This window comes from Rhopalosiphum padi, chromosome 1 (assembly GCF_020882245.1).
Source record: "Rhopalosiphum padi isolate XX-2018 chromosome 1, ASM2088224v1, whole genome shotgun sequence".
Taxonomy (NCBI): domain Eukaryota; kingdom Metazoa; phylum Arthropoda; class Insecta; order Hemiptera; family Aphididae; genus Rhopalosiphum; species Rhopalosiphum padi.
In genome coordinates this window covers 58,859,295-58,885,142 of record NC_083597.1, presented here as the reverse complement: position 1 = coordinate 58,885,142, position 25,848 = coordinate 58,859,295, and the positions used below count along the sequence as shown (strand labels likewise).

General features: G+C 23.2%; 1 protein-coding gene across 3 annotated transcripts in view; it reads right to left on the bottom strand.

The window, feature by feature from the left end:
• Positions 1-25,848, bottom strand: part of LOC132918136 (limbic system-associated membrane protein-like) — a 187,050-nt gene that overhangs the window by 141,685 nt on the left and 19,517 nt on the right. For all 3 annotated transcript variants that reach the window (XM_060979246.1, XM_060979247.1, XM_060979248.1), the window contains exon 2: positions 18,004-18,048. In XM_060979246.1, coding sequence (XP_060835229.1) covers positions 18,004-18,009 — 6 coding nt within the window. In that variant the 5' untranslated portion in view covers positions 18,010-18,048. The remainder of the gene's footprint in view (positions 1-18,003; positions 18,049-25,848) is intronic.

Here is a 25,848-nt window from a genome sequence, read left to right as displayed (position 1 = left end):
TGTGATCATTTTTTTTTTTGTTTTTATTTAAAATAATGTTTTATAATATATTATTATTAATTATTTTATAGCATTTATAACTAATTGGAATGAATGCAGCTTAGCTATCAAGCATTTTTTTGGGTTTTATTTTTCTCAAAGTCTAAAATAAAATTTAAAAAAAGTTAATTATTGATATTTTAAACTAAAAAACATGATTTTTTGAAAAATTAAGAATTTTAAAGTTTTTTGACCATAATTTCCAAAATAAATTTGAAAGACTTTTTTAAAGTAAGTACCATAAAACAATGTGTTCAAAAAAAATGAAAAAAAGTTACAAAAAATCACTTGGGAGCTAAGAACTAAACTGCATTCGTTCCAACTAATATTGTGCGTGATATATTAGTATATTATATAGTATTATTATATTTATTAATAATAAAATATAAGATATATTCTAAAATTAAAAAAAAAGATAACAAAACAATATCGTTTCGTCTTTTTGATTTTACAAATAAAATAACTAGCTACACATGTTTGACATTAATGATCGACGAGTAACTCGGTAATACTGCATTTATACCACTTAACTATTAATTTACATAGTATTTAAATAGGCTGAAATTTATCTAAAATGACCTTCCACCACCCGTTTTTATATTCAGGATCCACTACTAGATCAGATACATTGTTCATTATTATGTTAATACGAAATAAATAATAATAAATACTTCATATTATTAGGTATTATTATTTATTATACAAACTATACTACCAATGTCAATAGTAGTACTTACAATTATTAATACGTATAAAAGTTTAAATTGTAAAAAATTTATTTTTTCTTAATGCACGGATAATTTTTGTTGATATTCTACTCTATTCAAATTTTTTCTTAGTACTCGTACCACGTTTTATAGTTAAATTGTGTACGTTCATTTTCGTCAGTTTTACTGTACCCTTCTTGATCATAAAACATTATTTTAGATTTTTTTACTTATCCAATAAATTGCAACATACACGATTTTTCCTTGTTTTAAATCGGGCGCATATGGGCTATGATAAATGGTTTTATTCACAAATGGGTTGTATCGAATAATACCTCAAGAAAAAAAAATGAAAAAGAAATACTTTGTCATACACGCCAAAGTAAGAACCACATAATATATTTCAGCTACACGGTGTTCTTATTACTGTTGTTTCTCTCATACTCTTATTTTTATTCAACTACAAATTTAATAATAATAAAAAAAAATAATTTTAATATACCTTTTTAATTTTTTTAAATCCGCATATTAATTTACGGACTATACTCGTACTTTCGTAGGTTTCCTAATTCCAACATTATTAGAAACATATATAGTCAATAATCAATATAATATACTCCACGCCAAGTCAGCGGTAACCAAACATGTCGTAGTCTGCACACCTCTCATGGGATATCTCACTATTATATGGGAGAAATAAGACCATAGAGATGCATCTAGATAAGTGGCAAAGTTGCACTCTCTTGATACGTAGAGTATAAGACCTAAAAATAAATGTATGTTATCTCTAAGAAGTTACTATCTTTGTTTATAAACGTTGCTCTCTTGCTATTAACGAGTATAGATGTACTAAGTTGTATTATGCTATCTTTTTCTAACAACTTTGGCTCTGAATTTCTTACTCTCTGCTATCAGTGCATTTCTTTATAGGCCTGTATAAGAAATTAATACCTATACATGTATATATAATACACATATTAATAACATTAACTGTATATATTCAACTATTTACAATATTAATATAAAGTAATTTTCACTATTACAATTTAGAAATTAAAAACTTCAGAACCATGCTAATGAGAATTTTTAAAAGGAAATATTATTTTATGATCAAAGTTTCGCAATTTACCTCCGGAATCAAGACACGAGACGTTTGTTAACTAGGGAAATACCTAAAAATGGCAAGTAAAATTAATGATAAAAAAACAAGCCTGATTTCTATAGGATAATTTTTGTATAATTATTATATCATGTTGTACACATGTAAAAATAAATTATAAATATAAAATTTTATCAAAAATATTTTTCTTGTCCGAATCATAATAGTAAAGTTATCAATCAAAACTCAAGCCTCTCAGTTAAATGATGACTGTGTCATATAGCCATCATAAAAGGATACGCAACAGCTGAGTACTCGAGTAATAGTTATAGTCCAATAGTCAACAGCGAAACTTTCATAGATACGTAATTTTATGATTATATATGAACTTGTGGGGGGGCGGAGTTTGTAATGTTTAGATTATTATCATTTAATTATTATTATAATTTATCTTTCATCGTACTAATTATATAATTTATTCAAAATATAAGCATAATTTAAATAAAATAATTTCAATTGTTTTTAAAAACGCAACCATCCTTATAATATGATATACCTATATTTATATTTTACAACATTTTAAGCGTAATAATTTATAGTGTAAACTTTTTCGAGGATTTTTCCGTTACAAACTTGTAAATGTCTTTTAATAAGTATATTACACAAACTTTAAAAGTGCTTAATCTTTTTATTCTTATTACAGTATATATTATATATAATAATATTACTGACATTTTAGATTTTTAAATCCAATTTAATTTTGTTCTACTTTATACAAATATATATATAAATGAGTAAATATTCAAACTCATATTTTTTTTACAATAAAGTTTTTAATACCTACAACGTTTATAAAAAATTATAAATCTGTATTTAAAATTATTATAAATTGAATCGAAGTGGTTGATTTGCAAAGATTGTTTATATTTATAATTTAATTTCGAACCCTTATTCGCAGAATAAGGGAAAACAATTATATATTTAACTAAAATTAAGAATCTTATGAAAAATAAACAGATATTAAAAATATATTTATTTTTTTATTTATTTAAAAATAATTTATTTACAATCTATATACTGTAGTCTTACATGTGTATACTAAATTAGTTTGAAGACTATTTTAAATTTGTAATTTTATTTAAAAATTGGTTCATATTATAATAATTTTAAATGTATGATTCATTTTTATTAACTACTAATCCATATTTTAATACTTATTAAAGTAAATTATATTTTAGTTTTAAGATAAACATTTTTAATTTTTTGTAATTACTTTCGACAAAGAATATTTTAGGATTTTAATATACACTGTGTGTTAGTGTAAAACCATGAATTGAGTATTAATGTTGTTATATGGATTTCCTGATATTGATTTAATTATGTCCATGGCTTTACTAAATAAACTGCTCTCTGTCTACCTTACTCATTAGGTGTGAAAAAATAATTAAAATTGCACGATTTCTTGCAATAGAATAAAAATAAAAAAAAAAAATAAATGCAAAAATGATGAAGTCAAAATTCTAAGTTACGCATTAACATGAAGATCACATCCAGTCAAACGCCATTAAGCACTACATGATGTAATCGAGCCACAACGCTCGAACTGCCACTTTAGCTTTAATTTATTCTGCTGCGGAAAACTGTGCCTATGTGTAGCAAAATATCATTCACACTATACTTACTAGTATTCACTGAATGAGACGATGCGGACAATATTTAGGATCACTAAAATCCACGTGGATTTGGTGGCCTAATGTTATCTATAAATACCAAAGCTAAGAAGAAAAAAGCTACTTACTTATCGTTCTTGGAAAAAATAAATCTCAATAACTATCCATAAAATGTTTCTATTCATGATAAATATATATACATTCTATTTCAAATTGACTTAAGTCACGGAAACAAATATAGCAATACATTAACAATAAATAATTGTGTCAAGCGTTCAGGAGGCTGTAGCTTAAGAGTGAATAAATACGTACATAGATATTCACCGACCAATATAACATATTTCTAGGTTTTAACCTCAAATGGAAAGATTGGATAATACTTAACTGTACAAGGATTGGTTACTCAAGCTGCAATGCGACTATATTCAAATGAGGATTATCTACCTCCTTAGCTCGCAACCGTGAATTTCCCGAACAAACCATACAGTACATTATTCACGACTCCCAATACAAACATTATTGTTGGCACGGTTTGAGAATTTTTTTATTAAATTTCAGCGACATTAGAGCGGTTGCAAACTCTGGACATGTGATTATGTATAATACGGACAAAACTTAGTTAACAGAGACACAGAGTATCACAGAAATTATACTATTTATTATTTATATATTTTGTGTTTTTATTCATACTTTATTCATTTATTTTCATCCAAATTTTTATTACAATTGTATCTATTGAAATTTGTTACTGATCCAATATCATACTGTAATATTTTTAAAATATATTCTGAAAATTATTTAGATCAGTGTTTTCACTTTTATTACGTACCGTTTAAAAGCCATATCAATGTTTTTATGTCAACCTGCAACTTCAAATATCAGGAACTTAATTACATTTATGAATTTTACGACGTAAATTAATACTTCAGTTTAGGTATTTTTAATACTAAAATATTGTTAATAGAAGATGCCGATTTAGGAATGACTGTAATCTAAATATGTTATATTAATGATTATTGAATATAAGAAATTTATTTTTATGTATATCAACTCATATTTTGTTGTTTATTAGTGGTATTTTAGTAGTAAGTTTATATTTATATAAGAATATATATATAAATAATATAAATATATTATAGTATTATACTAATAATATCGTTTAAATTGTTTGTTAAAAATATAATGAATTGCGCAATTACTTAATATAATCCATCCCCATATGTTATATAACTTAAAATTTAAAGTCCATTTTATCCATGTATAATATATTAAATATTTTCTGTTAAAATATAAGATAATATAAATTTTGAATTTGTATTGTTTTTATTAATATCTCTATAATAATGAAATAAATAACGTATAGTATGAAATAATAAACAAATTTTGCAATACATAAAATACAAAAATGCTCAATTGATCACTTTAAATAATGCAATAAAGCTGTATCAACGCATGCTAAATATAATGTTAAATTAAATTAAATCTTGACAAAGAAATCGGTTTTTAGTTATACGACAATTGGCTATTCTGTTTAAGAATTAGGAATCTTCACGTGTGGTTCAACTCTGATAGAACAGGTGATGACACAGACTTATAATATATATTATAAATCTATGGGTGATGTATACAACGTGCCTCAGATACTGATTTTTCGATGAACGTTTCACCATTTATTTGCACGTGAGTAGAATAAATACTTTTAAAGGTGATTTCGCAATATTCTGTACTCGGAGACCGGGAGTCAATCATAACTTACGAATTTTGTATAGGATACTAAACGGTGATTCGTGATTCGTGGTTTATGCTTTTTTTCATGGATATTTCCTAGCGAAAAGATAATTGAAAGAATAAAAATTGACATTATCTTGTATGTATCACTACAGTAGACGCTAATTATATTGAAAATTCTGATCAGAGCAATACATTTATTTATAATACAATAGTGAGTGTTTTTTTTTTTTGTGTGTGTGATGTATACGATAATAAGTTAGTAGTAGTTGACAGAATGATGCTTTGATTGTCAATGTTGAGAATAGTTTTGAATAGAAAATTGAATCTAGTTTATACTTTAATAATTCTCCGTATTTTTTCTTTTATAATCTGGAAAAATAACAAAAAGTTAAAGAAAACCGGGAAAATGACTACGCTGAATCAGTTTTTGACTATATTAATTTCTTTATTTTTTATTATTCAAAAACTAATAACCCTAGAAACTTAAAATTTCACTAATTGATGGATTATAATTTTCTCCATGTAGTATAATTTTTAAATGATTTGACCTTTTAAGTTATTTATAAATAATTTAATTTTTTGATTTTTTTTTTTTTAATTAAATGATTATGAATGTTGATCTATTATGTTTATAAGCCAAAAATGCTGGAAATTCAATACAAGATATCCTTATATCTCATAAGTGGTTCTTAGATAAATTTAAAAAAATATAAAATACATAAGTATTTATAATTTTTTTTATAACTGTTGTAAGCTGAATTGTTTTATGAAATTTATTAAAACCATGAATTTCGCAAATTATTTTGTAGTCACAAATGCATATAATTTTTATATTAATTTTTAATCGTTGACATTTTCATAAAATATTCTTCTAAGTCATTTTTTATTTCAATTCATAAGAAAGATCAGCTTAAAATAATATTAATTTTTCACAAGCTTTTCTAGGTTAAGTTTACATGATATTAAATATACTAATGTAAAAATAAAACGATTTATACTCAAACGATTGTTGGTATTTTATTGTCATTTTGTGATTTGGCGTCTGTTGTTTAATAATTACGGTTTATATTATGTCTATATTTGCTCGTGTAGAATAAGGTATTAAAAATAGTTGATAAAATGTCACAGTTTTGTTTACAGCGAATATAGTAAATAATAGTAATTCTTTAATATGTTTGTGTTGTTAACCTTGATGTTTGTTCTACACTTAACTTAAATATTTCAACAATTTACTTTTCTAGTTTTATAACGCTATATAGGTTCATTTAATTTTTAGTTTAAATTACTAGCTTTACAACATTATATAACATTTTATTTAAAATTTAAAAACATTAAATTCCAAACCGTAGTTGAATGCACTTAGTAATGTTTATAAAGCCTTAAGTAAAAGAGCGTAATGTTTTAATGACATACATCACTTGCAGTTCTATCAAACCATTGTATTTTCAAAACCGTTTGAACCTTTAACACAAATATTCTTCTATTAAGTTAACTATATTTAATAATACTGTACAGAATATTACAGAGACATGAAAAATTATACAGCTGTAGTAGAATACAAATAAGGTAGGTAAATTATTGATTGGAATAATTAATGAAAAAAAAAAAATGGGAAAATTAAATATATATTATTAATGATTTTGATGTGTAGTGAATGAAATATTTCTTTTGATTTAACGATAATTTTACGTTTATGAAATACAGCTAGGTATGTGTAACACGGAAAATCGAATGTCAAACACGACGTGAGTGTATGCGTATTAAAAGACAAGATAGGCAAAAGATTTAAAAATCGAAAATGTTGTTAATACACTATTATAACTATGAATATTAATTGGGAATAACCTATATCGATAATCTGGTTTGATAAATAATATTCAATTTGAGTAAGACATTTAAAATTATGCTACACAGTTCACAGAAAAAGTTGCAGGTATTATAATATATTGTATAGTATATTATAGAGTATGCGATGGATATATATCTAACATGCATTTTGTTACTACGCTTACGTGTGTCCAAATATTATAATAAAGTTTTCCGTTAATGCGATTTATCTACCGACTATTTTGGATAGTAATATTTTACTTTATTCTGTAGAATGATCGACATATTATTACAGCACCCGAAAGTATGTTAAAGTGTTGGTTCCTACTAATTAAATAAATTAACTTTACAACGCACGCCCGTTTTTAATCCAAAAAATAAATTCAATAAAAATGTTTTTATCAATTATGACTGAAAAATTCCGGAATTATTGACATTTTCTAAAAAGTATGCGATGTTTATCATTGCTTGGAAATAATGGACATTAATGTTATTCCGTAATCAATATCATATCATATATCATCTGTACAATGTAATTTGATTGAGAAATATCGTTATTAAACCGATTCCATAATTACGTGTTAATGAGTATGATGTTCGTAGGTTTTTTTTTTCTACTTCGATTATATTATATTTAAGTTGAAGGATATCTATGTTGAATTAAATTCGATGATCGAGATTATTACTTTACTATAATACCTATATTTTATTGTTTACTTCCATGACAGGTGTTTTTTAGATGTTCAAAATAATGTTGATGGTTCAAATTAATTTTAAAAGGAGTTGTGAATGCATAAATCAATTATTAAGTGTCGGCCATGATAACGAGAGAAATGATTAAATACTCCACAACGTGATTTCTGAACTTTTGTTTGGATTTTTTATTTATTGGTGCATCTGTGATGACAAAAAATATTAAAGTGTTGATTATAAAAATGTAATTATTACAAATTGTCAAAAATCTGACTGAATAATTCTCTGGCTGGTAATAGAAATGTATACATAATTTTTAAAGCGTACCAAATATTATAGATAATTTAAGATTAGTAAATGTGAAATTGACTGTATATGGTATTCTTGATACTAGTTATATACTATGATAAACAGTTAAGCAGTTTCGTTCATTTTTTTTTTTTTTATTGGCATCGATATTATAAAAATCGTAGATTCCATGAAATCGTGTCATATTAAAAAGAATATCACATATAATAAACCTCTTGAATTATTTTTACATAAAAAATGCATTCTGACAAATGAAAAAATATAAATTATGTAGATGCCACATTTACAATTATTACAAATAAAACAAAACAGTTGTAATTCGGCAATATGTAGGTACGAATTAATTTACTTTTAAAAATATTCATTACATAACTGTTCGAGTTATAAATATGTGGCTATTGGGATAGTAAATGTACATAATTTTAAAAATGCTATATGATACTTGATTAATATTTTTGCTTGTGTACTTATGTATATCAGTAAATTATCATCATTTTTATTTTTATTTTTTAGTACAATTTGCAAATTGTTTAACCCAGTATTATACTATATAAAAATAGATTTATATTAAATAAATACTTTTAACAGAACATTCATAACATGTATACGGTTATCTGTTCTTTTTATTACTACTATAACTTTGTAAGACAATATCCAAAATTATTATTTCACTGACGTTAAGGTAATACCATATTTTTTTTTTTTTAAAACAAATAATTATAAATTGTTTGCTTCAAATATTCTTAAATATAATAAATAATTGTTTTAAAAAATAAATAATTAATTATAGTTAAGTTTAGTACTTTATTCAAATTATATTATGAAAAATCTAATTATTTATATTTATATTCTATTGCTTTTATTTTTTAGGAATCTACGACGTATTAACTCCGTTTACCTAAAAAGATTAATACTGCTTTTAAAATATTCAATTACTGATTTTATTAAAAAAATCTGTGAATTAAAGAGATTAACCAGGCTTAGATGTCGATTAATAATATACGTATTTTTCGAATAAAAATAATTACATTTGTATAAACTGACATGATAACTTTATATAATTATAATATAATATGTAGCTTATAATAATTTCTTAAGCAAAAGTATTTAAAATATATTTCGATAACATTCTCTAGGCAAATAGCTCAACAAATATTAGAGATCAATCCTTCTTATCTATATTGTATTGGAAAGTATTATTATTAATTGGTAAGTAATACTTGTGACTTTCTGACAATCGGATGAACCACTCTAACTAAACAAAACAATATGATTATGGCACGTTTCTTCATCATGTAAGATCACGGTAACGACTGCAATATTTATGTAAAGCCCATACAGGACAAAATAATGTCCATCCACACGTACAGTTATTGTCATAGATGACTTTAGGTTAGCCACTTCCGGATGAGCAATCTTTGTATGTTTCAGAATAATACCCTTAGAACATAAACAAGAGCATAATAAATAAACTGCTGAGACTGAATAGTACGACTTATTGTCTGTAATTCTTGTTCCGGGCCCTTGGATTCTAGACCGTTTAATGGTGAACGTTAAAGCGAGTCAACACATCACGCGTAATTTATACCCATTAATTATTTTTAGTCCTACACTCTGGATGGTTAAAGTTAACCGTTCATATTTTTAATCGGCCCTATGTGACCATATTTTTAATTTTTTTTGTTATGGTGTTCCCTGGTGTGATATTATACAGAGACTATACATGCCGGTTACCGATAATCTAAATTTTAGAGTAAAATATATTTTACTTACCTACTAGGAAACTATAAATTTAATGTTGGCTATACATTATTAGTGTATAATATTGTAATAATATGAACAACCCAATACTCTGGAACATTATTTAATACATAATATGATTGAAAACAACCTATGGTTGGTGGATGCCTGTTTAATAACATTCTATAATATAAAAAGAAAAAATAAGAATTTTTTTAAAAATGTATGGTAACGTTTTATTTTATTTGAAAAACCTATTTGAATAAATAAATAAATTTAAATATTATGAAATGGTTATTAAAAAAATAATAATAAAATAAAACACATTTTTATAATTAATTAATAAATATCATTAAGTTATAATTTAATGTTCCCTTAAATATATTAAATTGTATAAATTATTAAATTTAAAATATAATCACTTAACTGTTAATAATATATTTATATTAAAATTATTTTAAAAAATCTATAAGTTAATAAGTTTGAATATGAATTATTTAAACAATATAGTTATATATTTGTAAAAAAAGTAAATATTTTTAAGTTATTGTCAGCAATATAAACAAAAACTGTTTAATAATATACTACAATATGAGAAAAATTCTATTTCCATCGTTGTCTCGTAGGTAAACATATAACATAATGTTTCCTCTGACACGTTGCAAAGAAGGTAGGTAGTTCACTTAAGCAGCTTATTTAAGAATTCGTTAATGGAAACAAGGTAAATAGATTAAGTTCCCTCACACGTGCACTTAAGAGAATTTGAAGTGAAAATCGGTGTTCATTTGGCAATCGAGTACAAAACCATAGTAGGTTGTTTTTCTATTTATAATGAAATTAACATGGATATTTTTAAGAACGTGATGTGGCAATTGCTTACTAATGGTTACAAATTAGTTAGTTTTTTTTTCAATTGTACCAATAAGAATAAGAAAAAAATAAAAAAAACTGTTTAAATATGTAAAAAAAAAATCATATTAAAATCTTATAGTAGATGAAAATCAAAATTTGCTATACAATTTAATGACTGAATTTTAATTGGTACAACACTCTTATGGGTTAATAAGGAGCTTAAGTCGGCAAATAGTATAAAAAGTTTAGTATGAATTCAGCAACAGTCCTATTTTCTGATATATGTATAAATATATTATCACGAATACAATTTTTAGATAAATAAATAGGCACAATATACAATACACTCTATAGTGTACATATAAGTATTATACAATTTATTAAATTAAATAAGTTTTCATTGTTATAGTTTAAAAATTATATCATATGTTTGAAGTCCAAAAAATCAAAGTGATATTTCTGAGATATTAAAAAAATTATATTTTTTAAAAGTATAATTTATAAACATGTACATGCTAAAATTATAACTATTTTAAGTATCCTTAGTAAATTATTTAATCTAAATTTAATAGAAAAAAATCTTCTGACTTTTGAATTGTAAATTATTTAATTTATATTGTATGCTTAATAAATGAATAAATTATATTAGCATTTTAGATTATTCGTAGATAGATTTATGTTCTATTGCTTATCTGAGTCATTTTCAACCATCGTTAATGAACGGTTAATTCCCAAAACGCCTGAAACATTATCTAACACTTGAATCACACTAATTTAAGTTCTGTTCTAAAGCAGACAACATCACATTAACAACATACACCATTTAATGTTCGCAAATGCCTCATTATTACTAGTGATAGATATTCATGACACTTTTGATTACATAATAAAGTGTCTTATTTGTAGAATATGGTATAATATTTTTAAAAGGTATTTACAATAGTACAATATACAAATAATATTTTATAAAAATAGTTGTGATGTTGTTTAAATATAAATTCATATGAAGTTTTAGTATTTTTTTTTTTTTTTTGTTATTTTTAACTATCACGGAGATAAATTACTCATACTCTAATTTTATATTAAAATAACATATGAATTGAAACCACTATAGCGAAAAAAAAATTAGAAAACAAGAGCTTTGTAATTGACCACAAACGTGTTAAAATGTAAAATATATTTTCTATTAATTTAAAAATTATAACTATAACCCTTTCAGACAATTTTAATTAGCTTATAATGAATATCAATATAATTTAATAGGTAATTTATACACTTTAGTTATTACGATCCAAATAAGATATAATAAATTCAATTGATGTATAATAATTTATCTATAGTCTATACAATATTTTGATTAATGAACAGGAATATTTATTACATTTGTGCACATATTTATTAAATTGAGAGTAAAGTAAAACATTCCACAATATACAACGACGATAAACATTTTAAACAATGTAATTTTTATTATGTTTATAGATATCTCATTACTTTATCTAAATACCTTACTATTTTAATATTAATGAAATAAAATAAGCTATTATATAAGTAAATCACTATAATACTAAATCCTAATTTGAGTACAAATTTCCCTCGGTGTTCGATTAATATAATTTATAACCACTTAGAATTTGGAAGGTATTCTGTATTAAATATTCCATTATAATACTTACTAACTTATTACTTGTAGAATAATACATTATAATATTCTGAATCGATTTAAAAAAAATATTCAAATAGCCAGTAATATTATAGTCAAACTTATCAATCAATAACTATTTAATAAAATTTCTTCGTTAACATTTCCTTTAAAATAAAAATTTACATAAAATAATAAAAAAAATTAATCAATTTTTTTTTAACTATTGCAAGACAAACCAAAGCATACAAAAGTGAAGTCATTCATCTATATAAAATAATATGTTAAAAATCAATGGTTTTAAATGAGAATATTGAGATCGATGTGCGTAGTGACACTAATGGATAGCACATACATCAGAAAATAAAGATGTCCTTTTTAAGGTTTTTCTTATAAAAAAGAAAATTGAGTCAGGAAAATTTTGTGATTTCAAATAAAAAGGTTTCTACTATGATATATAAGAGCAGTGAGGTAGAATAAATTTATATACAAAAATGCAGGTCAATATTATGTGACCAGAGATTTGAAAAATGCGTAGTGTTAATAACATTCCAAATATCCAGTAACTCACTAACTTCTTCTGGATATATATGTAATTGATTAATAGTATATTTGAATCATTCAAGTCAATGATTTGCTGTTAAGCTTTTTGTTTTTATTATTTTCAAATACATCGATTTTGAGCGTAATACAAAATTTGAAACTACTTTAAATTTTAAGTATTATTCAAACGAATTAAGGAAAATTACTTGATTGAGTAACCGATGAATAATATTATAAGCACGAGTAGCTAAGTACGAGCGAGTAGAAAGATTTTTGAAAAACAAATGTAGCATAATCTAACACAAGTTAATGCTACATCAAGTTTCTATACCTTGTTATTAAACATAAAACAAATTGATAATATCGCAAAGTATGAGGTTATAGTAAAAGTAAGTAACTTTTTTTCATCTGTCGTATTCCCAAGTACGATGAATATGAATAAAAATATCTCAATGACAATTTTGCATTTATATTATATAATATGGTGAAGCGTATAAATAATTTTAGTATTTAATCATAAAATACATAGGCTTTAAAATAAATTAACAATAAATATAAACTTTTGTAGACATGTATAAATAATACTTAAATGTATAAAATATTTTATTTTAATAAAAACAATTTTTCTGCTGAAAAAAAATTTAAAAAAACATTATTTTTATTTCATGTGTATAATAGGTACTTACAAAATAAACAAAAATCATCTGATTTTTTCACTGTTGTATAAAAGTAGATTTACGTATATGCAAGTTAAGGATTATAAAACACTATTTTACCTTTAGACTTTAATATACTACATGTTTGTGGATACTAATATATACACTGCTATATGTACTAAATGATTGAGTAGAATCTGTGGGTATGTAATTAAATTGGCAATCGTCGTAACGTTGTTTATCTAAACGCTAAACATGCATTTAATCCCTCTGTACATCTCACACGTTACAAAGAAAACGAAATATTATGGGTTCATACATAATCCGTTTAGAAGAGACAATGATAGTACACAATGAAAAATGACCACAATAAATGTAAAAATGCCAAACATTTTTATATGAAACTCCCAATAAGTTGAAACAAATTTTATCGAAAACTATAACACTACCTATAATTACATAAATTAATAGATCAGTTTCTATTACAGAGTGATTTTTTTAATAGTTAACACTCGCTACTTCTAAAACTATTAATATATTTTGAATTAGATCTTTATTGTAAACATAAATTTCTAGAAAAAAACTACATATTTTTGAATGACAACATTAATTTTATTGTTTAATGGTATCGTCAGAATAATATATGCTTAACAAATCTCTCTTAGTTATTCCGAGTATAAAAAATTAAGGACAATTTGACATGTACTTCAAATATATACCAAGAAATGTAGTTGTAGTTGATTACTTCTTAAAATCTTTGGCCAAACGTGTTGTTTATCTGATTATCAGTATATTTGTGTTTTCTAAAAGCTTATTTAAGCTACTGTGAAAATAAAAATAATAATCTCTTTATTGAACAAAATAGACTAGATTTTTAAATGATAAGTATATAGGTTGCAACGTAACAATTTTTATATCTTTATTGCTATACCCAAAAAAAATCCGAGTAAAGTCTTAAAGAACTTAAAGGTTCTTTAAAATCTAAAAATAAGTAATAAAAGTTAAATGATAATATTTAAAAATTAATGTTTAATTATAGTGACATATTTTATATCAAATTTTAAAATATCAAATTTATATCATGTTCTAATTCAATAGTTAAATTTGCAACTAAAATTATTGAACAATATAGCCTTAACATTATAATACCTGCATTGGAATTAATAAAGTATTATCTTTTTTTATAATTAATTTACATGCAAGTGGTAGGTTCTTTAATTAATAATAAATTCATTTTATACGATCCCGAGTTTACTTATATATTGGATTTGTTAAATTTCAGTGGCGTGGTAGAGATCTTGATTCCATAAAACTTGTATTTTTTTCATTCATAGGGATCATATTCACTTATTGTTCTGTAATGGTATGAAACACCATTACCGTATTTTACTATTATTATATACACGTTCTAGGTGGCTAGACACATGTTCATCAAACATTAGTTTTGTGTTATCACAGAGTCACACCATACATGTATAACTATATTTTTATTACTCAACAAAATTTATAATAATTAATTTAATCCTTCGGTCTATTACATATTCGTGTTCTAAAGCAGTCACATTCCATCGTATGCTTCGTGAATCGCTAATACAAGTAAATCATGGGTAAAGTAAAATAATATATTATATTAACATTCCATCTTAAAACGTACAATTTTACTCGTTATAACTTATAACTAATAAGTATCTTTTCCAATATTATTTTTACATATAAATCCACTCATATTCCTCCGTTTGGTACTAACGGTATATATACTTTGGTATATTAAATTTAACAATTTCTAAAAATAAAATTCAGTTAAAAAGAAATATATATATTTAAATTATATAATTATAATAGGTATTAGCATGTAAAATGTGGCATCACTTTTTTTTTTTATTAATGATACTGACAAGTTATCTTAATTTTACAGTGACATTTAAAATTTACGTAGTAAAATTAAAGATAGGTAGGAAAATGTGTTCTTTAATTATTAAACGTACAATTAAACATAAAGTATAAATTCGTCATGGAAATGTTATTTAAAATAATTTTTTGTATATTTTTTAATAAATTATTACAGTGTAACTATAAAGGGATTATTGATAATATATTTGATTAGATGTAAAAAACTTTTTATTTTTATATGGCTTTATTATAGTTTTTATATCAGTTTATGAAATATAACTACCATAATATTATGGTTTCAATTTGTAAGCAAAATGTAATGAAACAATTTTGTTATTTTTATAAATTTGATTTATATTTTACAATCTATTGTTTAAAAATACAAGGCTTTTGTTTTATTTGTTAATCTTGTAACAATTATTATGAATTTTTTTTATAATTTAATTAGTATAATAACTAATAACTAATAAGTAATATCATATTTTACAGTGGCTTGGCTATTTTTTAATGCATTCTTTATTATGTACATCCATAATTAATTTGAATTGATTTTCTTTTACTCATAATTTGGTTTATATTGATTCATTCAGAAATCAGTTTACCATGGAATGACCGAAGAAACATTGTAAATAATAAACCTTTTACAAACATTTTCATTCGAGTATTTCAATAAAGTATAATTTATTTTCCTTAATTCTATGTTAAATTTAATCCAATACATTTTACTATTTCATTTTAGATTCTGAGTAGAACGATGATAAACGTATTTATTTTACTAAAATACATGATTTTTATTTTGTTTCTAAATTTTGTAGAAGTAAAAATGCTTCAATCATCGACTTTAACATATATTTTAATATAAATGTGAATCTAGTTAGTACTTTGTGGTGTAAAATGTAACTGTTATACTGTTCTTAATAAATGTGAAATAAAAAAAGGTAAAGAATTTGTATACAAAATTAATTATCCAATTTCATTTGAATTCAAAAACGATTCACTCCGTCGTACATTATACCTACATACTTGATATTTTTAAAAAAATATTTAAATTAGCATATTTTTATACACTGTAGATTTTTTAAAGTACTTTTGCTCTTTTTGAACTGCATACTTGTAATTAATTTTTGATGTTTATTTTCTATAATTGTCGATTAAAAAAATTCACTTTTTCAAAAAGCTTATTTAAATAATTTAATAAAAGGATCTTCGTGATTTATTCATATACCTCAAAATTAAAAAAATAAATATCGTATATATATGATCGTAGATCTACAATTTCATTTTATGAGCGTTTGAAGTTTTAAGATTTTGATGAACTTTATAAAATTTGAGAAAATTTATGTAATGTTTAATATGCATAACGAAGGTTTAAAAATGTAAAATAAGATTCCATTTTCTTATTAGAATTAAAAGAAAAGTTAGGCGTAATAACACAAATATTTTTTGAGCGTTTGAAGATTAAATGTTGATAAACTTGAATATTCACGCATAAAATTATGGTTTTAGTTTTTTGGATGTTATTCAAAAAATATTAAAAAAAGGATTTGAAAATGTATACTTATACCCAGATAACTTAAACATTGTTTAAGCAAATTTTAAGCTTTTTATAAAATAAATAATAATTATTTTACATTTTGTTATTGATATTCTCCCGATTATGCATGCGTAGTGGGCAGTATTAATCTTGAATTTTAATTTCTTTATTATAAGTTACAGTTAACACTTAAAGTAAATTAATTAATTTAAAGTATCTAATATTTTTCCTTGCTATATTATTGTACGTACATTAAATAATATACCTGCCAATATCAGTTACCCACATATCGTTTGTATTTATAGTATACTTATATGTTTTCCTTTGAACAATAATTATGGCTGTTCATTTTCTTCATATTTTCATTCCAAAATATTAACTTAACCTATTTTTTATAACAGTGTATTAAATATATTTAGTAACAAATGGACACACAATATTTTATGATTTCAATATAATTAGATCAAAAGTATTATATTTATTTGATGATTTTCCTGAACATGTTAAATACGTTTTAAATGTTTTAATACATATAAATATACATATAATACATATATTTTTGTATATATTAATATTCTCAACAACATAGAGTGTGATTTTTAATTCACAGTTATTTTTTATGAAAATCACAACTTTGAAGAACTCAAATAGTGAAACTAAGTGTTATGTGTCTTAGAGATTTAAATTAAATTTCATAAATCTCTTAGATATACACTTTTACTGATGATAATATTTGGCAGAGATAATAAAGAACTGTCAAAGACAAATAGTTTTTCGTCATTTTATACATCGTTATGAAGATATCCAGCCTTTGGTTATCTAACATCGTAATAACAATATTAAACATGTTTTCTGGCTTATAGTGTATTTATCTTAAACTTAACAACGTAGAATAAATTATGAATCATTTATTTTAAACCAAACTTTGAAGTAATCATTTTATTAGTTGTTGTAGGTATTTTATAATATATTTTATTCAACGCTTTTTAAATAATTTTTAGAATAAAAACAAGCTAGTACAAGTATTTATGATGTTAAGATATTATTTTACTTATTTAATATTATTCTTACCTCCATTAATTTGTCGTTACTAGAACTTCATCCAGACTTTGGCACCTAAAATAATTTTAAAATATTAATTGATATCTTATATAATTTAACTTATTTTATGTTCATACAGCTTTTACAGCTGTTATACTAATATTATATGAACAAATATTGTTTGTGTACCCCTTTGAAGATTTTTTTTAGGTTAACTAAAAATATCAGAGTGTTGTCGAATCAGAATCAGTCCTTAATGGGTAATTAATAGCGGCGAATATTCTCTCCATAGTTAGTCCTAAAATTATTATTACATGGTAGTGACGAAAGATATCGTATTTAAATATCAAGTTTAAGCATTTAACGACAGATTATTAAGTGAAATTAAATAAGTAAAATTATGTATAATTAAAAGTATTCATTATAACGAAATTAAAATATTATTTTGATTAAATTACCCTATATAATCAGAGCGTTCATCCGAAAATGAACAAACTTTTGTCGCTTATTTTTCAAATCAAAAAAACACGTAAGTTCTTTTTGAAACGTCCTGTATAATTAAACATTAAGGAAGAATTGTGGTTCCGTGTTAATAACACTACGAGTTAGTATTAAAATAAAATATTCAGAAATAAGTGTTCATAAATGCAGATATTCTATGAACTAAAAATTTACTGTGATAAATACAAATTTTATTCAAAATTTTTTTTCGATTCCTCACATCAATTTTGTTATTAACATAGTGTATCGTACAACTTATAATACTAAAATAATACATTTTCATTTCAAATATGTATATGTAATATATGAATACTACGATTCAGTACAAACAAAACTAATATTTTAGTGTTGTAATATTATCACGAACATCGACCTCAACTTAACTAAGTCTCCAAAAGTACATAGCATTACTTCATGAACATTAGCAGTTATCAAAAACGTAAGTGCACATAAAAACATATATAATAATAAGTGGTGGTATAATAAAGATATATTATGTGTATATAAAAACCCAAAATATAGAAGCGACCGTCGTCATCCAATTATTATTATAAAGAATTATACTTGGTGTTTATTTCACCAGCAACACGGTACAATGTGGCCCATGATAGTATAGTATCCATAAAACAATACACACACGTTGACTGAACATTTATGTATCATTCATCGATTTCCCCGATTAATATAATATTTATACATTCCAGTCTTATATTTGTCTGCAATTTACACTTTCTAGCTTTTTTTTATTATTATATGTATTCTACTACAACTGTCTTATGTATTATATATTTATATACGATATTAAATAATTATATTTGAATTATTTACAAAAGGTGTGACTTATGGGTTAATTCTCTTGTGTTATATCTTATGTAAACGTTTTATCTGTTATATATTTTTACTCGCCTATTGACTGTAATTGTACAACATCATGCATAAATTGTATTTTATATTTTTATTAAAAATGTATTAACTTATTGATTTATATCAAAATATATTCAATCTGTGTAGTTACTTTAATCTTTAAGTTAACATTTCAAATCAAATAATTAAAAGTGTCCATCATTTGATCTATAAAACTATTAAATATCATTAATTTATTTAGGTAAAATGTATTTAATTATATTTCGTAACAACAATATTGTATAACGTATTTATACAAGTTCTACTATCAGTGTCCTACAGAGTACAGACATTTTTTCTGAGTACTAAGTAAGGAACCTATTAATTTTGTTTTTATATTTATGTAGGTTTATTTCCATACAATTGTTGAGCTAGCCTGAATCATGAAAATAAATTGTCATAAACATTGATGTCTTTATACGAGAAGTACAACTCCCTTTTAAGGATAATTATATTTGTTGACACGGTGGTTTAGGTGTATAAATAACAACATTTTGATAAAAAGCTTCCATACTTTTCTGTGAGATGTGCCATATTATATTTCTTACTACCAACCTATTCATTTGAAGTTTAAATTAAATTTTTATTTTCTATAGTACATTTATCAAGTTTTCTATTATGAAATTAATATATGACGAAAACATCGGTTTGGACAAAGTTAAATTTGTTAATATAAAAAGTATAATATACGACAAATCATTTTTGTTAAAAAATAATGTGATGTATTTTATACCTGATGCATGTGGTATTATATTGTGTTATGATATAATGTAGATATAAAAGTGACTTTTATAAATTAAAATTAAATTTTATTGTGTAAATTCAATATCAAATTTATTGTATCATGTAATAAAAAATATATATATTAGGTAAATAATGTCAATAGCATAAAACAACATTTATTTTAACGTGATATGAGATTAAAATAAAAAATAAAAAAACAGATTGAAAAAAAAAATGTTATAATAATAATTGTTATTAATTTAAGAGAAACTAAAATAAATTTGAATAATAATCAACCAATATTGTTGTATTATTATGTTTTTCATTATTTGGCCATTAGCAACTTTTATAAAATGTAGATTTAAAAAAAAAAAGCACAAGTCCTAAATCTATTATCAATAAACTTAATGCGTACCTACATTTTGTATTACATAGGTAATATGATCAATTAATACTTATACATGAAGTACTTTATTTACATAATTTATTATTTTATAATTTATAATTTAATACAAATCCAATGTCTACCCGGTACTATACCTATTATAATATTAAGTAGAAAATTGTTTATAACGATATATATATATATATAGGCATTTGAGCCTTATTGTTCTCTTGATAATAATTATGCGTCTAATCACTAATACTATATCTATTCAAATTAAGCTAAATAGTTTTACTAAAAAATGTCGGAAACTCAAATTATTTTGCCTCGAAAAAACTGTACATAAAAAGTTCTAGTTTTTACTAATAAAACAGGTTCGTTCATAGGAAGAAATATGATTTTTAAATCTTTAAAAAATATTTTTTTTTTATATTATTTGGTTATGTATCACACGAATAAACCTCTGAATATAAGCAAGTTATTTGTCTATCATTAAACCGCACCGGAAAAAAAATCAAATAATACAGTTGAAAAGTGTAAATAAATGTCAAAAAGTAAATAAAAATGTTGTGTTTATTTGTTGGATTGTGTATACAATAAATTAAAGTTATATTACAATGAATAAAACAACGAATACGCAATACCAACACGCGATAACCAGACCCTCGACGACAATGATTGCAATAATCACCATCTAAAATGTTATTATCATTGATCGAAATCACTGGCTACATTCCACTATTATATCAAACCGTATAAACCAATGCAGCAGTTAAAAAGTAATGTCTAAAGATTTCATTATACGCTATCAAATATGAACTGATACATTTAACTATGACAATGAACTATCGAAATAATGAGTATTATGTTGTTCAAAATAACAAAAATGTATCATATTAAAATAAACGAGAAATTAGTTAAATAATAAACTGTTTTCTACTGAAATGTATTTAAAATTTTTATTTCAACTTTTTAATATTAACATATTTATATTATAAACATAGTGCAAGCTAGTATGAATGAAAAATATAATATAATGTATAGCATACCTACTCCATATCACTATATCTAACATATTATATCAAAAATAAAGTTGGTTATGGTAAGTAATACTTCATGTATAATATTTATATATAGGTACAGTGAAACCTCCCTCGACGGACACCTCCGAATAGCGGACGTTTCTATGGGTACGGGGACATTTTCAACACTTGTATGTAGGAAAAACCCTTTATACCGGAAACTCTAAATAACAGACACTTTTAATTTAATTTTCGATGTTGACAATTTTTATCGTAAATATTATAATCGTGGAACGCCTTAATAAATATTATCTATCTATCGAATTTAATCTTACTACTATACAGAATTATACTATGTACAGTTTATTATAGTTTATCTTATCCGTCCATTATCGTGTCGATGAAAACATTTTTCTAGTTTATGTTTTGTGAAGTTATGCTATTCGTATTTAGTTGTGTATGTAATTCTATTATTAGTACATTATTTACTGCGTGTGCATTGTGCACGTTAATTATTTATTATTATAAAAATTATACCTATTGAAATATTAAAATTAAACATTTTGTCAAAATAAAAAAAAAATTGAATATTGTCAAATATGTTTATTACATTTTTTATATACTTATATAATTTAATTTGTTAATGAAAATAATACTTAACTATAAATTTTTCTTTCGTAAAATCAAATTATATCATATAAATCAAGATAATAATACACACTAATTTGTGAATAATAAATTGTATAAACATAATATTTGTTTAAATTATGAAAATCTCGTTTTCTTAAATGGTTTTTATGGTATTTAAATGGCAAAATACTTTCACTGGATATTTTACTTATGTGAAAATATAAAATATCTTTTATTTTTATTTTTAATAATACTCATCATACTACTACCTAACACCAGCATGACATATTTATAAATATTAATTATTTAAAAACCGTATTATTTGTTTTTTTCTTTTAATGGTTATTCGTTAAAATGTTGTCAACTTAAACTTACTTAATTAAAATAAAATATTTAACAATCTAAAGTAATGAATATAATTTATAAACCAATGTAAAAATATTAATTTATTAATAGCTTTAATTAAATATAATACATTTGATTTGTAACAACAACCATCACGTTTTTGAAGATTGAATTTTGTATTTAAAATATTTCATTTTTATTAATAATAATAATAATAATAAAATAATTATTTTTATTTGATATTTTAAAGAATCAACTGCATGGTTATTACTTATTAGCCAGCATTACATTATTTACATTGGCAATGGGTTGAATTTTCATAATATTATACTACATTACATTAAATTAAATTAAATTAAATTAATTTATTATTATTCCACGACGTATAATTATCTTAATTTTAAATATATGTATTAAAAAAGATAAATATTATTGCATAATGTATACGACATAATATTAATAATTGGACCATATTCTATTTTCGTATTTTACAGGCTTTATTAAATTAAATCTCTATAGATTTTTATGTATTTTTTTTTTTTAGTATCATGAATTACAGATATTGGAACATCACGTATAACATTTTCAACTAAATGTGAACAAGAAATGAATTTACTTTAGTAACAGCTAAAACCATATAATAGGTATATGTTATATTATGTATATATTATTTAAGTATAATAACTATAAATATGGTTTATAGCCGGTATATGGTCAAAGGGAAATAATTCAAATAAAACATTTTATAAATACAGATAAACTCAAATAAGTTTTAAAAAAATATATTTTTATACCATCTTTACTTTTAGAAATCAAGTATGGTACGTTTCCATTTCCTATTTCAAGAAAAACAGTAATAAATTATTAATGAATTTTCCTATTACCTACTGAAAAATCAATAATTAGCCATAGTTATAATATTATGTTATTTCATTTGTAATCTCAAAATATAAACCAGAATAAAATTATCTTAGATATACATATAGTTAAAAAACAAAACTCTTAATATATGGATTTATATAGTCAATATAATTTATTTTAGAATACTTATTTATATAAAATACCAAAGTTAATAACTAACAAATTTTAACTAACTTCCGCACGTGATATACCCAGATAAAAGAAAATTGTAAACTTACGGAATCACTGACCAAAACACTCAATCAGTACCATATTTCATCTTCACCACTCTCAAATGTTTTGTCAATACGGCTAATCTACTTAGCCAAATTAAAAATAATAGGTAAATTTATTCCAATGGACACTATGGCCGAGAATTATATAAAATAAGAAAAAATATTGAAGTAAAAGCCTAACTTATAATAATTATAGTTACTAATATTAGACCAACAATAAGACTAACTCAAATCAAAATCAGGACGAACTCAGCCTTGACATACCCTGCAAAAACCTCGATTAATAAGTTCATATATAAACATTGTGATTATAAAGTTTATACAATCGATTGTATATATATAATAACAATTTAAAATACAATATTGAAATCAAATTAGGTACTATCTTTGCACTGCATTTTATTTTTATTTATTATAATATATTATATAAACATTAAACATGCATTAAAATAATATGTAAGTGAAATATAATTAATGAGTGAGCCCCTTTTTGACCCAATATGTACCCTCCCTTACCGGCCGATTCACTTTTTGACCAAATTTAAAAAAAAAGTCGATTCCTTTTTCAATCAAAACTGTACCCCTTCTTTTTGGTCCGATTTACTTTTTGGCCAACATATAAAGTTGAATAACAATAATATTATATAATTTATATTACTTTAAGTCTTTATGTTATACCATTGGAAATTCACTAAAAATATAAACTGTATGAAATGTGTACAATATATAAATAAATAATAACATGTCATTTTTCTCAATAGCAATTATTTTATTAAATTTATCAATATTTTTAAAATTTTAATAATTTTGTTTAATAGAAAATAGAAAATAACTAAAAAAATAAGTTGTGTAAATTGTAAAATAAAAGATAGTAAATATATTTAAAATATAATTAATAATATTAGGTTAAGTATGTATTTAACTTTTTGTTTTGGTCGAAAAGTGAATCGGCCAAAAATGGAAGGGTACATTTTAGTCGAAAACGACCATGCACATAACTAATGGCTGCAGAAGTAATAAAAAAAAAAGATCAATAACAAAAGTAGTATAAAAAATAAAATTTGTAGTACCTAGTGAAATGTTCAGTGGTTTTATCGTATTGGACCATAACAAAGTCAATAATGGTTATGTAACAGCCCCATCATCCTACTACAAAATCTATACTCTTCAATTTAATTGCATAATCTAATAATATAATGTAAGGCTTATTTTTTTACGTTCTATAATCTATATCCAGCAATTAATGTATTGGTTTATACACCGATATATGATTTTTATTTATTATTTTTCTGGTTATAATATTAAAATATCTATAAATATTTCGTTTAAATTACCTGCAGTTATTTTTTTCTTAATTATACATAAAAATAAAATTGACTTAGCGAAAATTGTGTTTTATGTTTATATTCCAATTTTCTCCCGATTATTTTAAAAAGTATTGGATTATTCTAATTATTATCATTCCTTAAAGTATAAACTATATGTAATCAGTAACCTCCTTCAATTGCTTAAAGTAATAAGATTAGAGCATTTTTCTACTGTAAAATTTTCTTCGGACGCAAAAAAAAATGAATTAATAAAAAAAAACACACACATTGTTGTAATTCCAATATATTCATTGCTCCACTCAAAATGTCAGTATCTAAAAAATAATCTCTTTTAAATTAAAATTTATTATTAGTATCATTGTTTTTATAATTAGTAGCAGTTAAACAATGCTAAATAAATATTAAAACATGTTTATTTAACTTATTGCCATACAATTTGGTAATTCAATAGACAATTTTACATATTATCATACATGTATTATAACTATTGGGTTACCAAATCAATATATTATATTATATATTTGCCAGATTATTTGTTGTAGAGTAATTGTGTGGTGGTACCAAAATCTATGTATTATAAAATCAATAACTAATGGTACTACTAAAGCATTAAAAACTAGAAAACAATAATTTTCTAACGATTTGTTTATTTTAAAAAGAGTTTGTCAAAAATATTACCTTTGTTTCTTATACCAATCAGTCATTTTTAAATTCAAAAAATGAACAATGTTTTGTTATCTACATATTATGCTCAATCACCAAAGTTAATATTTAATAATTTGTTTTAAATAAAAAAAAAAATATATTTTTAAAAAACTAGTGTAATTTCATTCTACTTAACTTTAGTATAAATTATTTAATATATGTTTTTTTAGATTTTAAATTAAAATGAATAATCTAAT